The following is a 19,847-nucleotide window of genomic DNA, read 5'->3' on the forward strand; positions in this document are numbered from 1 at the left end:
GCCGGTTTCGTCGATTGGGACGCCTTTTTGCTCTACACGACTACGAGGCGTTCCCTGCTCTTCTGAACCTGCCAGCTGCTGAAACTAACGTGGAGAAGCCTTGGTCTGCTTGCTTCGGGGACCGGTGAGTAGTATAGCTAGGATCTGGTCGCCCTCCTGCAGTATCCCATTGCTTTTCCCTGCTGTGTAAAAACAGCACCCTTTTGCCGTACTCGCGCTCTGCTTCTGCCCGCTGTGGAGGCTGCGCTTGAGTTGCGGAACCTGTTCTTCTTCTGCTGTGTACTAACCCGAACTGCCTGACTTCCTTCGAAGAGCTTCTCCTTTTGCCCGTTGGCACCGGCGTGGCAGGTACTTTGAGCACAAGGCTCCACTCTTCGCAGGGCTCGGACTTCCATTTAGCCTCTGAAGACGAACTGAGTCTAAAGCATTATCGCACTGCCTGTTTTCCTTCCCTTTCAGGTGGACTACACATTTTGTGCGTGTAACGCTTATGACTATCGTATTTGTATATATATTGTGTTGATATGGTATGTGTTGGCTTAGTATTGTGATATTGTGATTTTCTCGCTACGGTCATTATTTTAAAGGCCTTAAAATAAATGTGTATCTATTTTTGATATAACAACTGTTTGGAGTAGTTTGTAAGCGCTCTTGCTTTGCGTGCTCATTGCGAGCTTTCAGTCACCCTCACCCCTCTTGAGACCTAGTCTTGACCGCCGCGATCGCTACCTTGATTGGTCTGGCTTGTCCAGAGGTTACCCTGTTCCAAGTAATTAGGTTGGCCTTCTGAACTTCTGCGCCACCAGGACAGAGTTCAGAAATCCGTCTTAACAAATTGGTGTACAGCGGTGGGATACGACTGAAGGTATCCAGTGTTGCGCTCGAACTAAGGCATTTCAGGTTATTCCAACCAGTACACGTAGTGAATTGTTGTAGTATAACTTTAAAAAGGCCATAGTCCTATCAAACAGTATGGAAACAAGTACCTTGTTAACTTTAAATGCTTCTAAATCAGAAACACTAAAAAATATGTGTGCGGAGAGAGGTGTTTCCTCTCAAGGCACGAAATTGGAAATGATCCAAAGAATCGTGGCGTGGCAAGAAGCGCAGCTTGACGCTATAACTTCTGAGGACAGTGCGGAAGGTGGTGGGGCTGCTCTCACTGGTAGAACCGACGGTTCTGCCGCCGCACTGATCCACCGCGACCACGAGGACAGGGAGGACGAGATGTCTAATGTTTCCTCTGCCAGTGCTGATGGGGAGGCTATGCTTGAATTCAAGAAGCAAGAGCTGCGGTTTAGGCAGCAGGAGCTTGAATTCAGCATAGCCAAACTAAAAATCGAACAGGCAGAAAAACAAAAAGACAGGGATCACCAGTTGGAACTGGCCAAGCTTCAGGTTGCAAATGGGTCCAGGGGTCCTGGACATGGGTCTGGGGCCTCCTCTCATCCACGATTTCCGAAAGATCTGCTCAGTGTGTATGAAGAAAGGAATGACATTATGGACTGGCTGAATGCGTTTGAGTATGCATGCGAGGTTCAGGAAGTTGACAATGCTGATAAGATTGCGTGGTTACTCAGTAGACTGCCCCATTCTGACTGTAGTGCCATTATGGAAATGTCGAAGGCTGAGCGAGCTGATTTCGCAATGTTAAAGCAAACTCTCATTTTAAAGTTTGGGAAGACTCCGGCCCAATATTTAAAGCGTTTTCGAGAGTATAAGAAAAAGGAAGGTGGTACTTGGGTATCTTATGTCGCTGAATCCTTGAAAAACTTAACTGGCTGGGTCGAAGGTTATAAGGTTTCTACCTTCGAAGGCATGATAAATCTTGTCATGCTGGAACACATTTTTGCTTCTTCTTCCCCGGAGCTTAAGCAGCATTTGGCCGATTCGAAGGAGATAGATCCTAAGAAGCTGGCCATTGCAGCAGACTTATGGGTGTCACATCGAGTGTCCCATAAGGACAAAACTCATCCTGGTAAGCAGGAGGAAGGGAAAAAGTCCAAAGATATGGAGGGTGGGGAATCTGCTAAATCTTCTTCCCATAAGGGCCACAAAAAGAAAAACAAGGGTAAGACACAAGAGAACTCACAGGGTAGTGGAGGTCAGCCTCCGAAACTGAACTCTGGTTACAATAAGCCTCCCTATGTAAACAGACCCATTGGAACCTGTTTTGCTTGTGGAGCAACTGACCATGTGAAGGGGGATCCCCGTTGTAAGGTTAGACCTTTGGGGGTCCACTCCGCTAATCTGGCCTTCTCCTCCTACGAGGAAGAAGAGATTACAGGAGCATCCTTCTCCTCAGACTCATTTCCCAGCGGAATAGAGGCTGAGGTAGTTTTAGTGTCCCTGGGTTCCTGGGAGCCTAAAGTCGCAGAGGCTTATGCTAGGATTCCGGATAATACCAAGCACTACTTTAAAGACAGTGTGCTGATCAATGGAGTAGATACTCCAGCTCTTAGGGATAGTGGGTGCAGTCGCACTGTAGTGGATTCTACCTTGGTAGACTCAGAAGAAGTTGCCAGAGCTACTCTGATGCCCACTAAGTTGGCTGACGGCCCCCTCCGTATGTTTCCCGTGATCCCTGTAAATCTTACTTTAAATGGTACAGCAGTCAGGATTCCAGTGAGCATTCAGAGAAACGTCCCGGGAAAGGTCTTGTTAGGCAATGATCTTAGAGCTTTAGGGCTCGTAGGAGACACTGCCGAACGACCCTACACACGGTCTCAAGCACGGGCAGCATTGGCCAAGTCCAATACGCCGCCCCAGCCGAAGGGGAAACCCAAGGCGAAAGGAGTCAACAAGTCACGACGAGGGAAAGAGAATATTCCCCCGAGCTAGCCTACCGCTGCGGTGGAGGAAGTTGGTCAATCGCCCGGGCCTAACGAGGAGGTGGCGATGCCTGAAGTATTCGACCCCAACGATCATCCTGAACTAAAAGACTTGTTAGTTGAAGGAGGTCCTGATAGGGACGAATTCAGTAAAGGCCAACGTGAGTGCCCATCTCTGGAAGGCCTAAGGAGACAGGCCTAATCCCAGCTTGAGGGTGAACCTCCTGGGACGCATAGGATTTATTGGGAAGGTGGACTCCTGTATAGTGAGCCCACAGAGTCTACAGAAGGAGACCATAGGAGGTTGGTGGTTCCCCTTGCTGTTAGGCCCTTCCTCCTGCAGTTGGCGCATGAAGTTCCCTTTGCTGGTCACCTTGGTATGAAGAGGACCAAGCAAAGGTTATCCATGCACTTCTACTGGCCCAAGATGGGGGTGCAAGTAGAAAGTCACTGCAGGAGTTGTGCCTCCTGCCAGTTGTCTGGTAAGGTTGGCGCGACAATCCAAGCTCCGTTGGTACCGCTCCCAGTTGTGGGGGTACCATTTGAAAGGGTAGGGATCGACATCGTTGGTCCCCTTGACCCGCAAACATCCTCGGGCAATAGGTTTATCCTGGTGCTGGTCGACCATGCAACCAGGTATCCTGAGGCCATCCCATTGAAAACTGTAACTGCCAAGTCAGTTGCAAAAGCTTTACTCGGCATATTTACTAGGGTTGGCTTCCCTAAAGAAGTTGTGTCAGATCGTGACAGCAACTTTATGTCGAAGTATATGCAGGCTATGTGGAAAGAATGTGGGGTCACCTACAAGTTCTCTTCTGCATACCACCCCCAGACCAATGGTCTGGTGGAACGTTTCAACAGAACGTTAAAGAGCATTATTGGGGCTCTGGAGGAGCCCCAGAGAAGAAAATGGGATCTTCTTTTACCATGCTTACTGTTTGCCTACCGAGAGGTACCACAGGAGGGTGTTGGCTTCAGCCCCTTCGAACTTCTGTTCGGTCATCCCGTACGGGGACCCTTAGCTATCGTCAAAGAGGGATGGGAGATGCCCACTCCCCCTGTTACTACCAATGTAGTTGATTATGTGCTAGGGCTCAGAAAACGGATGGTACTTCTGATGGGCTTGGCTAGTGATAAATTGAAGGCAGGGCGAGCGCTGGTGAAACATTGGTACGACCAGAAAGCTTCCCTCATCAACTTTACACCTGGTCAGCAAGTCCTGATCATGAATCCCATAAGGCCTCGAGCTTTACAGGACAAATGGTCAGGCCCTTACACAGTGGTGGAGCCCCTGGGTGAGGTTAACTATTTAGTGGACCTTGGAAGGCCTGGACAGGCTCCAAAAGTGTTCCACGTGAATAGGCTGAAGGCTTTCGTCCCAAGAGTCGAAATCGCAGCACTGCTACTGGCGTCAGACGTTGAGGAAGAGGAGTCTGAACCTCTCCCCGACCTGTTCCAGAGCGGTCCTTCAGATAGCTCCATTGAGAGTGTCCGAGTGGCCCCTCACCTGACTTCTGATCAACAGGCTGAGGTGAAAAGTTTGCTTAGGCAGTTTTCCCCCCTGTTCTCACAGTCGCCTGGTTTGACACCTTGGTGCAAACATAACATTGACACAGGAGACAGTGTACCTACCAAAAGTAGGGGATACAGGATGTCAGATAAAGTACGGTCTTATATTAAGACCGAGGTCAACAAAATGTTAGACCTTGGGGTGATTGAACCCTCTAGTAGTCCTTGGTCCAGTCCTGTGGTCTTGGTTCCAAAGGCAGGCACTTCTGAATTGAGGTTCTGCGTGGATTACAGGGCTCTGAATGCTGTCACCAAGACAGATGCACACCCCTTGCCTCGAACAGATGATCTGGTGGATACTTTGGGTGCCTCCAAGTACCTCAGCACGTTTGACCTCACTGCTGGCTATTGGCAAATAGCTTTAGCAGAACATGCCAGGGAGAAGACAGCATTTTCTACTCCAGACGGCCTTTACCAATTCCGGGTAATGCCGTTCGGGTTGAAGAATGCACCTGCCACTTTCCAGAGGCTTGTGAATCATGTGTTGAATGGGTTGGACGAATTCTGTCTTGCATATCTGGACGATATAGCAGTTTTCAGTGCCACCTGGGAAGACCATGTGAAACACTTCGGGATTGTGCTCCAGGCTCTTCAGAAAGCCCACTTGACCATAAAGGCTAGTAAATGCCAGATTGGACAAGGCTCAGTGGTTTACCTTGGACATGAAGTAGGTGGAGGGAGGATACAGCCTCTACCCAGTAAAGTACAAGCAGTACAAGACTGGCCTACCCCCACTATGCAAACCCAAGTGAGAGCCTTCTTGGGACTCACGGGGTATTACCGCAATTTTGTGGCAGACTATGGCACCATAGCTGCCCCTCTGACTGCCCTCACAACTCCGAAGAAACCCAAGAAGGTAACTTGGACCGACGAGTGTGAGAAGGCCTTCAATGGCTTAAAAGACTCCTTGTTCCAGGCCCCTGTGCTCAGGGCCCCTGATTATCAAAGACCTTTTATCGTGCAGACGGACGCCTCTGACACTGGGATAGGAGCTGTACTATCACAAGTAGATGAGAAGGGTAAGGAACACCCTATCGGTTTTATTAGTCGCCAGCTTAAGGACAGAGAGCTCAGATGGTCCACGGTAGAGAAAGAATGTTTCTCTGTTGTGTGGGCCCTAAGGAAGCTGAGGCCCTACCTCTATCGGACCCACTTCACTGTGCAAACTGACCATAAGCCGTTAAAGTGGCTAATGAACATGAAGGGGGAGAATCCAAAGTTGCTTAGGTGGTCCATAAGTCTACAAGGCTTCGACTTCACTATTGAGCATAGGCCAGGTGTCCAACATAGCAATGCTGATGGGTTGTCCAGAATGTTTAACCGACCTGAACAAGAGACTCATCCAGGGGTGGATTAGTTCCCCCTGTCCATAGTCTGGGAGGGGCGAGTGTTAGGAAAGATTTCGTAATTGTAGGTAATTTTCCTTCCATGTGGCAACCCCTAAACTTTTTGCTGTTGTTTTTCACCTTGTTCTTGAATTTGCCAGAGAAGCAGCCTTCTGCCGCACTCCTCTGGGCTTTCGCTCCTTTCTTACGGGGAAACTGACATGCCCTTAAGACAGTCAGTACCGGGGAACGCTGTTTCCCGTAGTTTCTTTTATCGTGTCGCAGCTTTAGTGCAACACGACACAAGAGGGCACTGTAAGCTAAGTTACAGCTCTCTTGGGTCTCTAGCCTTCTACAGGCCCTAGATACTCTTTTAGGATGGTATTTGATCGGTGCAAGTCATTCAGGGACTGGAATGGTGGCAGCGATCGTTTTGTGTATTTTGAGCTCCTTTTGGCGTTCTGAGCGCATTTTTCGCGCTGAACCCAAAATGGTGGCCTGGCTCCCAAAATGGCCAGACCACGAGGCTCCTTTGTCCTGTCCACTGACCGTCTTGCTCCCTTCACCTTCCCCAGGTCGGGCGACCCGGGGCCTTCCTTATTTGGGCATGTACTTTCCCGCGAAACGCAGATGCTTTCGCTGGCTTCTACATGTCGTTTGTGTGCCTCCAGGGTGTGGGCTGGGATGTCTGGTCCCAATACACATCCTGGGTGCCAGAGAGTCTAGGGTGGTGTGAATGCCTGGGACCACCGTGGTCCGTGATTGGTCCACGTATGGTATGTGTGTTGATGAGCGGATCTCCCGTTGGCTCCCCTCCGTTTTGGCGCGAAGGGAACCGTGGATAAGAGGGGGCTGGAAACACCACTACCATGTCGATCTCCTGAGTTCTCACGAACGAAGGAATACAGGAGCCAAGTATCCTGCAACCACGAGGCTGGACCGAGGAATCGCTGGTGACCCGCTGAAGGAATCCTCCTTTGCACTGCTGTCGTCCTGTGAAACCCTTTCCTCCTTTGATCGAACCAGAAGGCCTGTACTGGTGCTTCTACCTTTGGAATAGCAGGAACAGCTATTCCCGGCGACTTCATCCTCTCCTGCCAAGTAAGCCTTCGGAAGTGTCTCTGGGCCATCCAGTTGACTGACCAGCTTACAAGGGAGTCCTGCTCTGTAACCGCCGCCAGGTTGTGTTGTATCTTGAGTCCTTGTCACTCTCCCACGCTTCGTGCACTTGGCGTTCCCAGGTCTGAAGGGAGGAGTGTACATTTGGCTCAGATACACACGGCCGCTCCTGCTGCGGCAGCAAACTGTGCCGGTTTAGTCGATTGGGACGCCTTTTTGCTCTACACGACTACGAGGCGTTCCCTGCTCTTCTGAACCTGCCAGCTGCTGAAACTAACGTGGAGAAGCCTGGGTCTGCTTGCTTCGGGGACCGGTGAGTAGTATAGCTAGGATCTGGTCGCCCTCCTGCAGTATCCCATTGCTTTTCCCTGCTGTGTAAAAACAGCACCCTTTTGCCGTACTCGCGCTCTGCTTCTGCCCGCTGTGGAGGCTGCGCTTGAGTTGCGGAACCTGTTCTTCTTCTGCTGTGCACTAACCCGAACTGCCTGACTTCCTTCGAAGAGCTTCTCCTTTTGCCCGTTGGCACCGGCGTGGCAGGTACTTTGAGCACAAGGCTCCACTCTTCGCAGGGCTCGGACTTCCATCTAGTTAGGTGCCTCTGAAGGCGAACTGAGTCTAAAGCATTATCGCACTTCCTGTTTTCCTTCCCTTTCAGGTGGACTACACATTTCATGCGTGTAACGCTTATGACTATCGTATTTGTATTTATATTTTGTGGATATGGTATGTGTTGGCTTAGTATTGTGATATTGTGATTTTCTCGCTACGGTCATTATTTTAAAGGCCTTAAAATAAATGTGTATCTATTTTTGATATAACAACTGTTTGTTGTAGTTTGTAAGCGCTCTTGCTTTGCGTGCTCATTGCGAGCTTTCAGTCACCCTCACCCCTCTTGAGACCTAGTCTTGACTGCCGCGATCGCTACCTTGATTGGTCTGGATTGTCCAGAGGTTACCCTGTTCCAAGTAATTAGGTTGGCCTTCTGAACTTCTGCGCCACCAGGACAGAGTTCAGAAATCCGTCTTAACAGCAGGTCCTGCAGGCTCACGGTTCCTGAAGCGACTGTTGGACTGACAAGAAGGAGTAAGTCTGGATGGCCCTGCACTGCCCAGGGAAGGAACAAGCAGCAGAGCAAAGCGAAGAATAAAAGGTGTGCTCCTTAAAACACAAGCCGGGCCCGTTCCTCCTGGCTATCCCGTTCACTGTAGCTCTGTATAGCAAATTCGACCAGAGAAGGGAGGCCTGGCGACCAGTTTGGTGAACTGGTTGTTCCCACCAGCTCAAGGGGAGAAGATTGCTTGCAGATCTTCCCTGCCGTCAAAGTTTGAAGATTTAGACCCGCAGCAGGGCTTCACCGGGCGGTAGAGGTCCTCTTCTGTCAGCTTCTCCTCGGCTCTCTAGATCCAGTGGTGACTCTACCTTTCCAGACCCAGAGAACTGCTTTTTATGCAGTTTTCCGCCATTCACACTGCCTAGCTGTCAATCACACAGCAGGGTGGCTGTCCCGCCAGGACAATCACCACAGCCAATCCATATCAGAGTGCAAAATGGGTCTCCAAGGAGACCCTGTGCAGGGACTCCTAAACCTCTCCCTCACATCCTGGCCCCTGAGACATACAGGCACCTAAGGAGGGCTTCTGTGCAGAAGCCCGCGAAAGGACAGCGAACAAAGCAAACAAACCTGGTTTGGCACACAGAGTAAAACACGAGAAAGACTTTTACAAAAAAAAATGCTGAACAAACCCAGTCAGAACCATCGAAAAATGTATATGTTCCAACGGGTTTAGGTTCGAGGCAACCAAGATAGCCTAAAACAATTCCCAGGCTACTTAAGATAACCACGGTAGGAAAAATGGGGTAGTTACCACTGCCACCAGCCAAGTCTTAAGGAAAATGGAACAAAACAATGTTCCAAGAGAAACAGACAACAGGGGGAAGTATCAACCCCTTCAAGAACTCTATGTAAGATAGTTTGTACTGGGTCTGTGAGTTTTAAAAGAGGCTAATAAAGTCATGGCAACTTTACATGTTCTGAGAGAGTAGTCAGTCTCAGAAAATAGAGTCGGAGTTGGGAAGTCTGAAAAAGACAACCCTGTGTCACTGCACTGAAGGTGCTGTGTAACACACAGTAAAAAGTTGATGCCTATGGAGTATTTGAGGCTCCACAGTCTATGAACACAAGAAAATGTTAAACACACACAGCAAAACACATGCAAGAGTGGGAAAAAAGGCTTACAATCTTACTAGGTGAAAAAAATAAATCCTAGAAATCCAGAAAAGCTGCTGAAGGACTCAGTAGGTAAGGGAAATTAGCCATTCTGGAGAATTCTCCCTAACACTCGCCCCCTCCCAGACTAAGGGACAGGAGGATTTAATCTACTCCTGGATGAATCTCTTCCTCTAGTCGGTGAAACACATCCTAGAGAGACCATCAGCATTTTGGTGGTGACATCCTGCTCTGTGCTCAATGGTGAAATCAAACCCTTGCAGGCAGATCGACCATCTTAAAAGTTTTGGGTTTTCCCCTTTTATTTGCATTAACCATCTCAAGGGTTGGTGGTCAGTTTGAATCACAAAAGTAGATCCATACAAGTATGGTCTAAACTTCTTCAAAGACCTCACAATGGCAAAACATTCACACTCTATGGTTGCCCAGCTTGTTTCTGGTTCCGTCAGTTTCCTACTGATGAAGCAAATGGGGTGCTCCCTACCTTTCTCATCCAGTTGACTAAGGACTGCATCTATACCTGTATTGGATGCATCTTTCTGCACAATGAAGGGTTGGTGATAATCAGGAGCTCTTAGGACTGGCGCTTGACAAATGGCTTTCTTCAGGCTTTCAAAGGCTTGAGTGCACTCCTGATTCCATCTTACATTTTTAGGGAATTTTGGAGAGGAGATCACATTCAAGGGAGAGGCTATGGTCCCATAGGTCTCAATGAAATTCCTGTAGTCCCCAGTGAGACCTAGGCAGGCTCTCACTTGGGTTTGAGTAGTAGGGGTGGCCCAGTTGTGTGCAGCTTGTACCTTTCTAGACAATGGCCTTATTTCACCTCCTCCTACCTCATGACCAAGGCAGACCACTTTGCTGTAACCAATTTGACATTTGCATGCCTTTATGGTCAGATGGGCCTTCCCAAGAGCCTGCAACACATACCCTAAGTGATCAACATGTTCTTTCCATGTAGGGTTGAACACTGCAATGTCATCCAATCATGCCATGCAGAAGTCCTCCATCCCATTCAGAACTTGATTGACGATCCTTTGGAATGTAGCAGGTGCATTCTTTAGTCCAAAAGGCATAACCTTAAACTGGTAGAGGCCTGCTGGGGTTGAGAATGCAGTTTTCTCCTTGGCATGGTCTTTCAGGGCTATTTGCCAATAGCCTTCGTTAGATCAAATGAACTGAGGTAGTTGGCTGAACCAAGTCTATCCATCAGTTCATTTGTTCTTGACAAAGGATGGCCATCAGTCTTTGTGACTGCATTTAGAGCTCTACAGTCCACACCGAATCTCAACTCCTTGGATCCTACTTTTGGTACTAGAACAACTGGACTAGACCACGGACTGGTAGAGGGCTCTAGAAGTCTGAGATCAAGCATCTTGTTGAACTCTCTTTTGATGTGGGATCTCACATGTTCTGACATTCTGTAACCTCTGCTTTTCACAGGTAAACAGTCACCAGTGAGAATATCATGCTGGCCCCAAGGGGTCAAGCCTGGTGAAAGTGAAAACAGGGAGGTTAACTGATTTAACAGAATGTTGCACTCCTCCTGTTGTTCAGAAGTCAGTTGAGAAGAGAGATGGCTCCTATGTTCTCATCCAAAGGTTGGCCTCTGAGGAGGCCAGGTAGAGGTTCACTGTCCTCCTCCTCTTGAGCTGAAGCTAGAAGCAAAGCTCCCACTTCTCAGCTCAACCTATGCTTTCCAACTTCTTGCTCATCAAGTTGAGAAGCAGCCTGTTGTCGAAGACCTTCGAGAGTAGGACACTCTCTTTGTCCTCTGCTGAAGTCTGCCCTGTTGGTCCCACCTTCTGCCAGTGAAGACCGAAGTTCAGGATGGTCAAAAGGGTCAAAATCTCCAACCAAAACAGTGTCTTCCTGCAGATCTGACTCTTCAGAAACTGTATCAGTCACACGGGGTTGTACCTCACACTCTGCCTCAGCTGGTGGAGGAGTCACAGGTGTGACCTTGGACAATCTTGGGGATGTCCTTGTCGGTAGCACAGGGGTGCTGTCTATTTTTCTCCTTGAGATCTTGGGTTTCCCTTTTGCCTCATTCTTTCCACAAATAGCAGTGAGCAACTCCTGTGGAGTGGGAGTGATAGTTTCCTCTACCAACTCCGCTGGAGAGCCTTTCAAGGTCCTCTCCCTTGCAGGCCTAGTGAGCTCCTGTTTCCTTTTATTGGGAGGCCTGGGGGTAGTAGACGCAACTCCAAGAGTTTTCAGGTCATTACCCAACAGGACTCTCCCAGACCCTTCACCCTGCACACTAACAGGTATTATGACAGTCATATCATTACACTGGACGAGAGCTTGTAACTGGGGAAGCATTTGCACAGGGCCTCCAGCTAACTTGGGGAGGTGTTTGGGTGCCTTAACAGCATCTTCCACCTTTAAAAATGATTCCTGCACCACAAATATGCTGGCTCCAGTGTCTCTGATGGCAGGAGTCTCCTGGCCGTTCACAAGAAATCTCTCTTTATAATACTCTTTAGTATTATCTGGGATGGAATTATAGACATCTAAATTCCGTTGTTCACACAAGCCCAGGGACACTAAAGAAACACTAGCTTAGACTCTCATGGGTCCATCAGCCAGTAGGTGAAAGTTTCCACTTGCTATAGGTACTTCTTCCTCTGGGAAGAAGGCTAAGGAGACAGCGTGGACCCCTCAAAGTTTACCCTTACGTCTGGAATCCCCTTTCACATGGTTAGTTGACCCACACACATAACATTTCCCAAATGTTTTGATGAATGGGGGTTTGTTTTGACCTCCATCTGGTTTGGGTCCAGATGGTGCACTAGCCTGATTCGGTTTCCCTTGTGCTTTACCCTTATGTTGCTGTTTGGGGCCCTCTTTTGGATTGGAGGTATTTGAATTTTCTTTGTTAAGTTTCTTTGGCTGCTTACCCTCATCCTCCTTCTGAGTTGCCTAGAATCCATGTGAGTAGCCCTGTTGGCAACCCACAAGTCAGCAGCCTTAACTAACTCATTTGGATCTATCTCCTTAGAGTCAGCCAAGTGCTGTCTGAACTCAGGAGAGCAGGCATCATAAATTAACTCCAACATAACAAGATTTCTCATACCTTCATAAGTGTTTACTCATAACCCAACCATCTAAGTTTTTCAAACATTCACATACCCAGGTAGCCCAAGGGGTACCATCATGCTTTTTAAGGGTCGTAAACCTCTTAAGGTACTGGGAAGAGGTCTTCCCAAATCTAGCAATTAAAGCTAGCTTCACACACTCATAATCCATCCTATCCACTTCCCACAACTCCATCACAACATCAGATGCAATAGTGAGTAACCTAGAGAAGAGCCAAGGAAGCTACCGATTCAAAAACAGCAACTAGCATAAATTCTGATTTTTGGTTCATACCATTTTCCCCAAACCAACATACACTCATGCATCTATCCATGCACATTCGTATGGAATTCTTAACTTTGGCTTGCATCGCATCTGGAGAGAAATGTGAATGTTAGCATGCACCACACATAGATGGAATCCTTAACCTGCCCTCCGTCGCATCTGGAGAGAAATGTGAATGTTAGCATGCACCACACATAGATGGAATCCTTAACCTGCCCTCCGGCGCATCTAGATAGAAATGTGAATGTTGGCACATGCCACCCTTGGATGGAATTCTTAGCTTTGGCCTGTGTCACATCCAGATGGAAATGTGAGTGTTGGCACATGCCACACTTGGATGGAATTCTTAGCTTTGGCCTGTGTCACATCCAGATGGAAATGTGAGTGTTGGCACATGCCACACTTGGATGGAATTCTTAGCTTTGGCCTGTGTCACATCCAGATGGAAATGTGAGTGTTGGCACATGCCACACTTGGATGGAATTCTTAGCTTTGGCCTGTGTCACATCCAGATGGAAATGTGAGTGTTGGCGCATGCCACTCTTGGATGGAATTCTTAGCTTTGGCCTGTGTCACATCCAGATGGAAATGTGAGTGTTGGCGCATGCCACACTTGGATGGAATTCTTAGCTTTGGCCTGTGTCACATCCAGATGGAAATGTGAGTGTTGGCGCATGCCACACTTGGATGGAATTCTTAGCTTTGGCCTGTGTCACATCCAGATGGAAATGTGAGTGTTGGCACATGCCACACTTGGATGGAATTCTTAGCTTTGGCCTGTGTCACATCCAGATGGAAATGTGAGTGTTGGCACATGCCACACTTGGATGGAATTCTTAGCTTTGGCCTGTGTCACATCCAGATGGAACTGTGAGTGTTGGCACATGCCACACTTGGATGGAATTCTTAGCTTTGGCCTGTGTCACATCCAGATGGAAATGTGAGTGTTGGCACATGCCACACTTGGATGGAATTCTTAGCTTTGGCCTGTGTCACATCCAGATGGAAATGTGAGTGTTGGCACATGCCACACTTGGATGGAATTCTTAGCTTTGGCCTGTGTCACATCCAGATAGAAATGTGAGTGTTGGCACATTCCACACTTGGATGGAATTCTTAGCTTTGGCCTGTGTCACATCCAGATAGAAATGTGAGTGTTGGCATGCTCCACACTTACATGAAACTGGGAATAATGACAAGTGCCACACTTGGATGGAATCGTGATCACTAGCCTGCCCCACATCTATACTGAATATTGAAAATTTGCAAGGACCACACTCAGATGGAATAGTTAATAATAGCCAACATCACACCGAGACATAATTGCAAGAACAGCAATGCCAACTAACCAATCTACTAACAACTTCATCATCCCTCTGCAAACACCTCTCAAACTCTAACCAAACACAACCACAAGCCTAAAACACAGCAACCCGTACAAACTTCACCACACTGAAACAACAAAACAAACCACACATAGACTTGCACAACAGCACATGACGACTTCCGATCGTAAAACACCCCAAGCCCAGCCAACAGACCCACCGACCTGAGGCTGCCAATAGTACATCTCTGCTCTCTTGCACTTTTCTAGCTTATTCTGACTAACCCAAACCCGCCTCCCTTTTTTCAAAGCTGCCAGAGCACCAGGCGACCACTCTGCTGGTGATAGTGCGCGGAACAAATATCCTTTAACATTAACATTAACGTATTTTCTGGGCTATCTTGTCGAGCTTTCACAGATGCATTGGTCTCCCACGTATATTGGGTTTACATTATTCATTAAAGCATCGAAGTACAAGAAATCAGTATGCCTTGTTTCACTTTGGTTTTTTGTTAGAACACATTAGACATTTTTTAGCATGCACTATGCTCATGCCCCGATCAGGCTAAGCATATTTACACATGTACTTTGGTTACATCATATTTCGGATTATTACCACTCTAATATTGGTTCCAAAGGACTGTCTCTTAAAATGTCACTAATAACCAGTAGAAACTCGACTAAATCAAATATTATGTTCAGCATTAAGTGTTGTATGTGTTGAGCACAGTTAGCAGGAGGGCATTATCTTGGCCGGGAAGGCTATTTGGAAATTATCATTCCAGTGTTGATGTGGCATTGTCATACATTTCACTAAATGTCTATAATATTAACTGCTATAAACTCCTAGCCAAGCCACAATAGTCTGTAGACACAAATGAAACATTCCGAGTGATGCATTTCACAAATGGCCTTTCAGAATTAAAGGCTTTCCCACATTTCTCTTCTCAAACACAAATGGAAATATACAGAATAATAGTGAAATGATGGTTAATGTGTTCACTCAAAACCTCACAATGTTTGATGCTTTTAATAATTCCTTTATTTTTTTTCTTTGTGAGAAGGATAAAATAATCTTCCATTGTCCTGTTTGCATACTGTTTTTAAAAACAAATTAGGTCTCTTTGCTTAGCTTTAGTGAGCAGCAATTCACATTATCGGTTTTGCATGTAGGAACTTCCTTGTATTATTATTAAAACAAAGCAGGAGCAAGCACAATAATTCAGAAAAATATGCAAAAATGTTGTGAACATGAAAGTAATGTTGAAAAGATTTGATTGCAAATGAGACAGCAAAAATGTTATGAATAAAGCAATGATGGTTTTGATGGTTTTATCGTTTGGCAAAGGCCAATCTTGTTCAGACATGCTGGTTCTTACGTAAGCGACAAATAAAGACAAGATTGGCTTCCGTTCAAATGCAAACAAACAATATGTTCTGTTCTACTGTTCCTATTGATTATATGAATCATGTGATTATCTGCTATAAGTGGATTGGCTGACAGAGAAACTTGGGTGGGACTTAGCTTTAATAAGCCAGCTGTTCAGACAGTAGGGGGCCTCTCCTGAAATTTCACTGAAGGCTGTGACTCTCTGAAACCTGAAGGAGCAAGGCCTGGAGGACACCACTGACCCAAAAGATATTGAGCTTCTGTCCGGTCCTGACTTCCATGTCTGCAGAAGATGCTGAGCCCCACAGATCCCTCAAGAATGGTGGATCAACAACTGATTTGATACCCAGTTGGAGAACTAACACTCCCAAGGGAAAAGGGGAAGTGGATAAAATAAAAAAATGACAGACGCCTACTTCTGGTTGGCTGCAATTTGTAGAGGAAAACATTAATGTTAGTTAGGAACATAACACTCCTATCACTCTACTTCCTTAGTATCTGACAACAATACAAGACCCATACCTGTCTAACCTCCTTTAATGACTTGGAGGTTGAAAAGTTCATATTCCTCGTTTATGCAAGAGAAATATACTTTGAGAAATACACTTTGTTTAACCAATTGAAGAAAGTAATTAATCTCTCAATATCATTTTCAAGAAAGCCTTGTTGAGCCAACAGAAATAAAAAGAGGAATGATTTGCAGTTATTCCTTTGTCCACAGCACTAGCGATTCTGACGTTAAACCTTGCCATGGTCTTTCCTCTGAAAAGACAGCGGTACGTCTGCATTCCGTTTCACTAATACATTCAGAGCGTTCATACGCGCAGGCACGCTGCACTTATCCTTTTCTGTTCCTGCTGGGCACATGCGCACGGTTATGTAATACGAAACGCTCTGGTGCTCATACGTGCTACTCAGACTCTCCTTAAATTCAAATGACTTGACCAGCAAAGAGTTTCGTTTCTTGATCTTCTCTCATGCGCCCGCTCCGATCTGAAAACTTCAAAAAAATGCATCAGAAGCGTGTCGCGGGAAGGATACGTCTGTTACTACTCCTTTGCGCATGCGCGATTAACACAATATTGAAGCAGTAGTGTTCACTAATCAAATGCAACTGCGCAATGATTGCTGCCCAAAAGAGACGCTAATTCCTTGTGGCAACGGAATCGGAGCGTCTCAGTTTCTGTGTACAGATTAACTAACAGTGAAGACACCAGCAAACTACGCTGCTTTAAAAATCACCATTAACACCAGAAGTTTCTTTGACTTTGACAGTCTCTAGAAAAACAGTTTCAGAATAAATATTGCAGTTTGAAGAACTTGGGCAGGTTTGTTCCTTAAGTCTCCCAAAAATAACCTACATATCTAACTAACTAAACACCCAATGTTAAACAAGACTTTTAAGTTGAATTAACTCTTCTCCTGCTTGAAAATACGCAGCGCTCCCACCAAATGACCAGCTGAGCTTGTCCCACGCAGAGCAGGACTGCTGGAATTGAACAATTCAATGTTGTCTCCACCTGAACTTCTCACAGAGGGCCTTGAATCAGGAACTTAGCTTAGACACAACCTTCTCTCTTGAAGGTGAACAATGAAAGGCATTTTAGAATTCTGAGAGAGGTCTGAAGTTCATGATGCCTCTAATCAGAGATCAGAACCACCTCCTCCTGTTGGCTTGGGTAGCCCTCACTCTGACGAACAGTAGTTAAGAACATCAAACCAAAAAGGCATTTAAACACTATCATTCAGATCTGATTATTAATCAGATTTGCCATCCCTCCTTTACTCAGAACCATGAAACTTTCCCCAAAATCAAACCCCCTTCCAACCTACCTGCCTACTACCAGACCCATTAGACCTGACAGTTGCTGGGACAAGGGGGCTAGCAGAACATTTGATAACTAAGCCAAGGCTTTAATTATAGTTTTTGGTCTTAAAATTGTCCCTTTGCCAATTTTACCAATTCTGATTGTGAATGATTGCATGAAGAACTGTTTGTCTGCCTTGAAACAAGCACAAAACGGTCAGATGCCGCCTCCCTTAAACAGTAAACTGATCAATGGGTTAATAATTGGCACTTTCCCAATTTTCCAAATTAACATCTTTTCATGGTCTCAATATTTGTGGGGCTGAAATAAGCCATCTTTACTAATTTTTACAATATATGCTTTTGATTCATTGCTGTTGTTTGCTTTTAGGTTGTTCTTAGTGACCTTTGCATACAAGACATCGAATCCGTTTTGTTTTTGGCAGGGCGTTTAACCCTTAATAGTGCCTCTCAATTATGCAGACCTGCCAACACGTTTTCTTCCCTTGTGCCTGCGGATTTGTCCAGGGCATTATGGTGCAGGCAGTGTTTGTAATGGAGGATTCAGGTTACTGTCAATTTGAATGCATGTTATTTAGTTATGATCATAATACACCTGTATATAATCATTTACAGCTAATGCATGTAGATGCACAGATCTGGCAGTATGTTTTTGCTGTGTACGTTGCACATATCTGATGACATGAAGTGTAGTGTAAACATGGCTTTTAAGATGAAGAAAGTGGGTAATGCTGTAAATTTGATATTCAGGAAACAGTATTCACAGTTATCAGCTGCAACTAATCCAGATGGAGCAATTGTTCAGGTCTCATTATCAGGCATGTGTAGAAATGTGCATTCCTAACTCTGAACCGACTCTCATCAAACAATCATCTTTAATGTCTACTATTAATGCATGCCCTTTTTATTTTCTTGAACAGAAGACAAACATGGCTGCCACAGGATGTTCAAAGAATGCAACACATGTGGAAGAATTCCTTCTCGCGGGACTACACATTCTTCCGGAGTTGAAACTGTTTTTCTTTGTCATATTCCTAATGATTTATGTGCTCACTCTTGCTGGTAACAGCCTTATTGTGGTTACAGTTTCTGCTAGCGATCATCTTCGCTCTCCGATGTTCTTTCTTCTGAGCAATTTCTCCTTCTTGGAAATCTGGTATGCTACTAGTACTGCTCCCAGCATGCTCTCAGGCATATTAGCCGACGGCAGTAGCATCTCGTTTGCTGGTTGCCTCATGCAGTTCTACTTCTTTACGTGTTTCGCGACCATCGAGTGTTTTCTTTTGACAGTGATGGCTTATGACAGATACACCGCCATATGTTTCCCATTACATTACACCACCCTCATGGACCGAAGACAATGCCTGAAGCTCATTTCCATTGCTTGGGTGGGAGGCCTTACAAATAACTTGTTAACACTCATCTTGCTTTGCAAATCAAAGTTCTCAGGTGAAAAAATGATCAACCACTTCTTCTGTGAGTTTGCACCCCTCATCAAAGCTGCCTGCTCAGACACCTCCTTCATAGAATTCTATGCCTTTTTCTGCTCCTTTGTAATTCTAATAGCACCGTTTATTCTAATCATCATGTCGTACGCATACATCATGTCAGCCATCTTGAAAATCCCATCAGCCAATGGGAGACATAAGGCCTTCTCCACCTGCAGCTCTCACCTTGCTGTGGTCAGCTCCTACTTTGGACCACTCATTGCTGTCTATGCAACTCCAAGGACAGAGGGCTCCCGTAACCTGAGCAACGCCTTATCCCTGCTCTACTCTGCGATAACACCACTGCTCAACCCTGTCATATACACCCTGAGAAACAAAGAAATCAGGGAGGCCTGGAGGAAGGCTTTCCAGAAGACACCTTGATTGGAAGAATTTCAGGAATGCATGAAAACTTTAAACAATTATTACAATCTGCCAAATGTTCTATCCTATTAAGTGACATTAAATTATATAATCTGATAAAAACAGGTTTCCAAAAGTATTGTGTATAATGGTATATCCCAGAAACTAACACCTGTATTGTTATAGAGAAAAGGAAAACTCAATTGCTTAAAATGGTACGGATATGACAACATGAATGTATAGTAGTTGCATGTGTGGTGCTTAGAAACTCCAACAAAAGAATAATGAGAATAGCTACACATAACATGCCAAAATAATATATGTTTGTAAGAAATAAGTACCTGGTGAGGGACAGTCATGTCTCATGCTGCTACATGATTGGCCCTTGCTCGGTCCTTAACTGCAAGGTCGCCCGGTTACTACCTGCAAGGGAAAGACGTACTTGCTTCAGTGCTTCCGTCTTGAACTCACACGCAGCTCCAACATTGTTAAGTTCACTGCATACAGCGTTCCTGAGAAGCCGCTGTCATTTCTTGTTGTCTGCTCGCCACTTCTGTCCCTTGCTGATCGAGCGCTATGCGCCGCTTCTTCACAGCGTTGAAGGCCCAACGGACTCTGTTGCACGTATCCATTATCATTTCCTGCTTACACTCATCACGCTATGCAGTATTACAATCCAATATGGAGGCAACATCTACTAATAACACGTCCTTCAACCAATTCCAGGAACATGTGGACTTCCGGAAAAGTCCTTGTCAATCTCATTGTTATTTGTTTATTTATTTATTGTTCATTTCTTAGGCGCTTATACAGCAAGTAAATTCTGTTGTAAAGCTCCCAATTGACGAAATGACCGTAGAGGAGAGGCTTGAAGGATGCCTAGTGAAAACCAAAGACATACCTGCATGTTCACCTAGAGTACCAGCCTGCAAATGAACTGTGCTCCATGCTTAAAGTCCACAGACATGCTAACGGCAATGCATGTGCATTGGATGAGCTAGAAATTATTAAAGTTGAA

At 46.0% G+C, this 19,847-nt stretch overlaps 1 protein-coding gene across 1 annotated transcript; it reads left to right on the forward strand.

Annotated features, from left to right (window-relative positions):
- The first annotated feature begins 17,908 nt into the window (after window positions 1-17,908).
- On the forward strand, window positions 17,909-18,850 carry LOC138448890 (olfactory receptor 1E16-like). The gene has a single exon (XM_069604730.1). It carries the CDS (start codon window positions 17,909-17,911, stop codon window positions 18,848-18,850), a length of 942 nt encoding a protein of 313 aa, XP_069460831.1.
- Window positions 18,851-19,847: the final 997 nt, after the last annotated feature.

Source organism: Ambystoma mexicanum, chromosome 1p (assembly GCF_040938575.1).
Source record: "Ambystoma mexicanum isolate Mex_15411 chromosome 1p, UKY_AmexF1_1, whole genome shotgun sequence".
In the NCBI taxonomy this organism is placed as follows: Eukaryota; Metazoa; Chordata; class Amphibia; order Caudata; family Ambystomatidae; genus Ambystoma; species Ambystoma mexicanum.

Coding starts and splice junctions, on each gene's coding strand:
- LOC138448890 (XM_069604730.1), top strand. CDS start 17,909: ATGGCTGCCACAGGATGTTCAAAGAATGCAACACATGTGGAAGAATTC.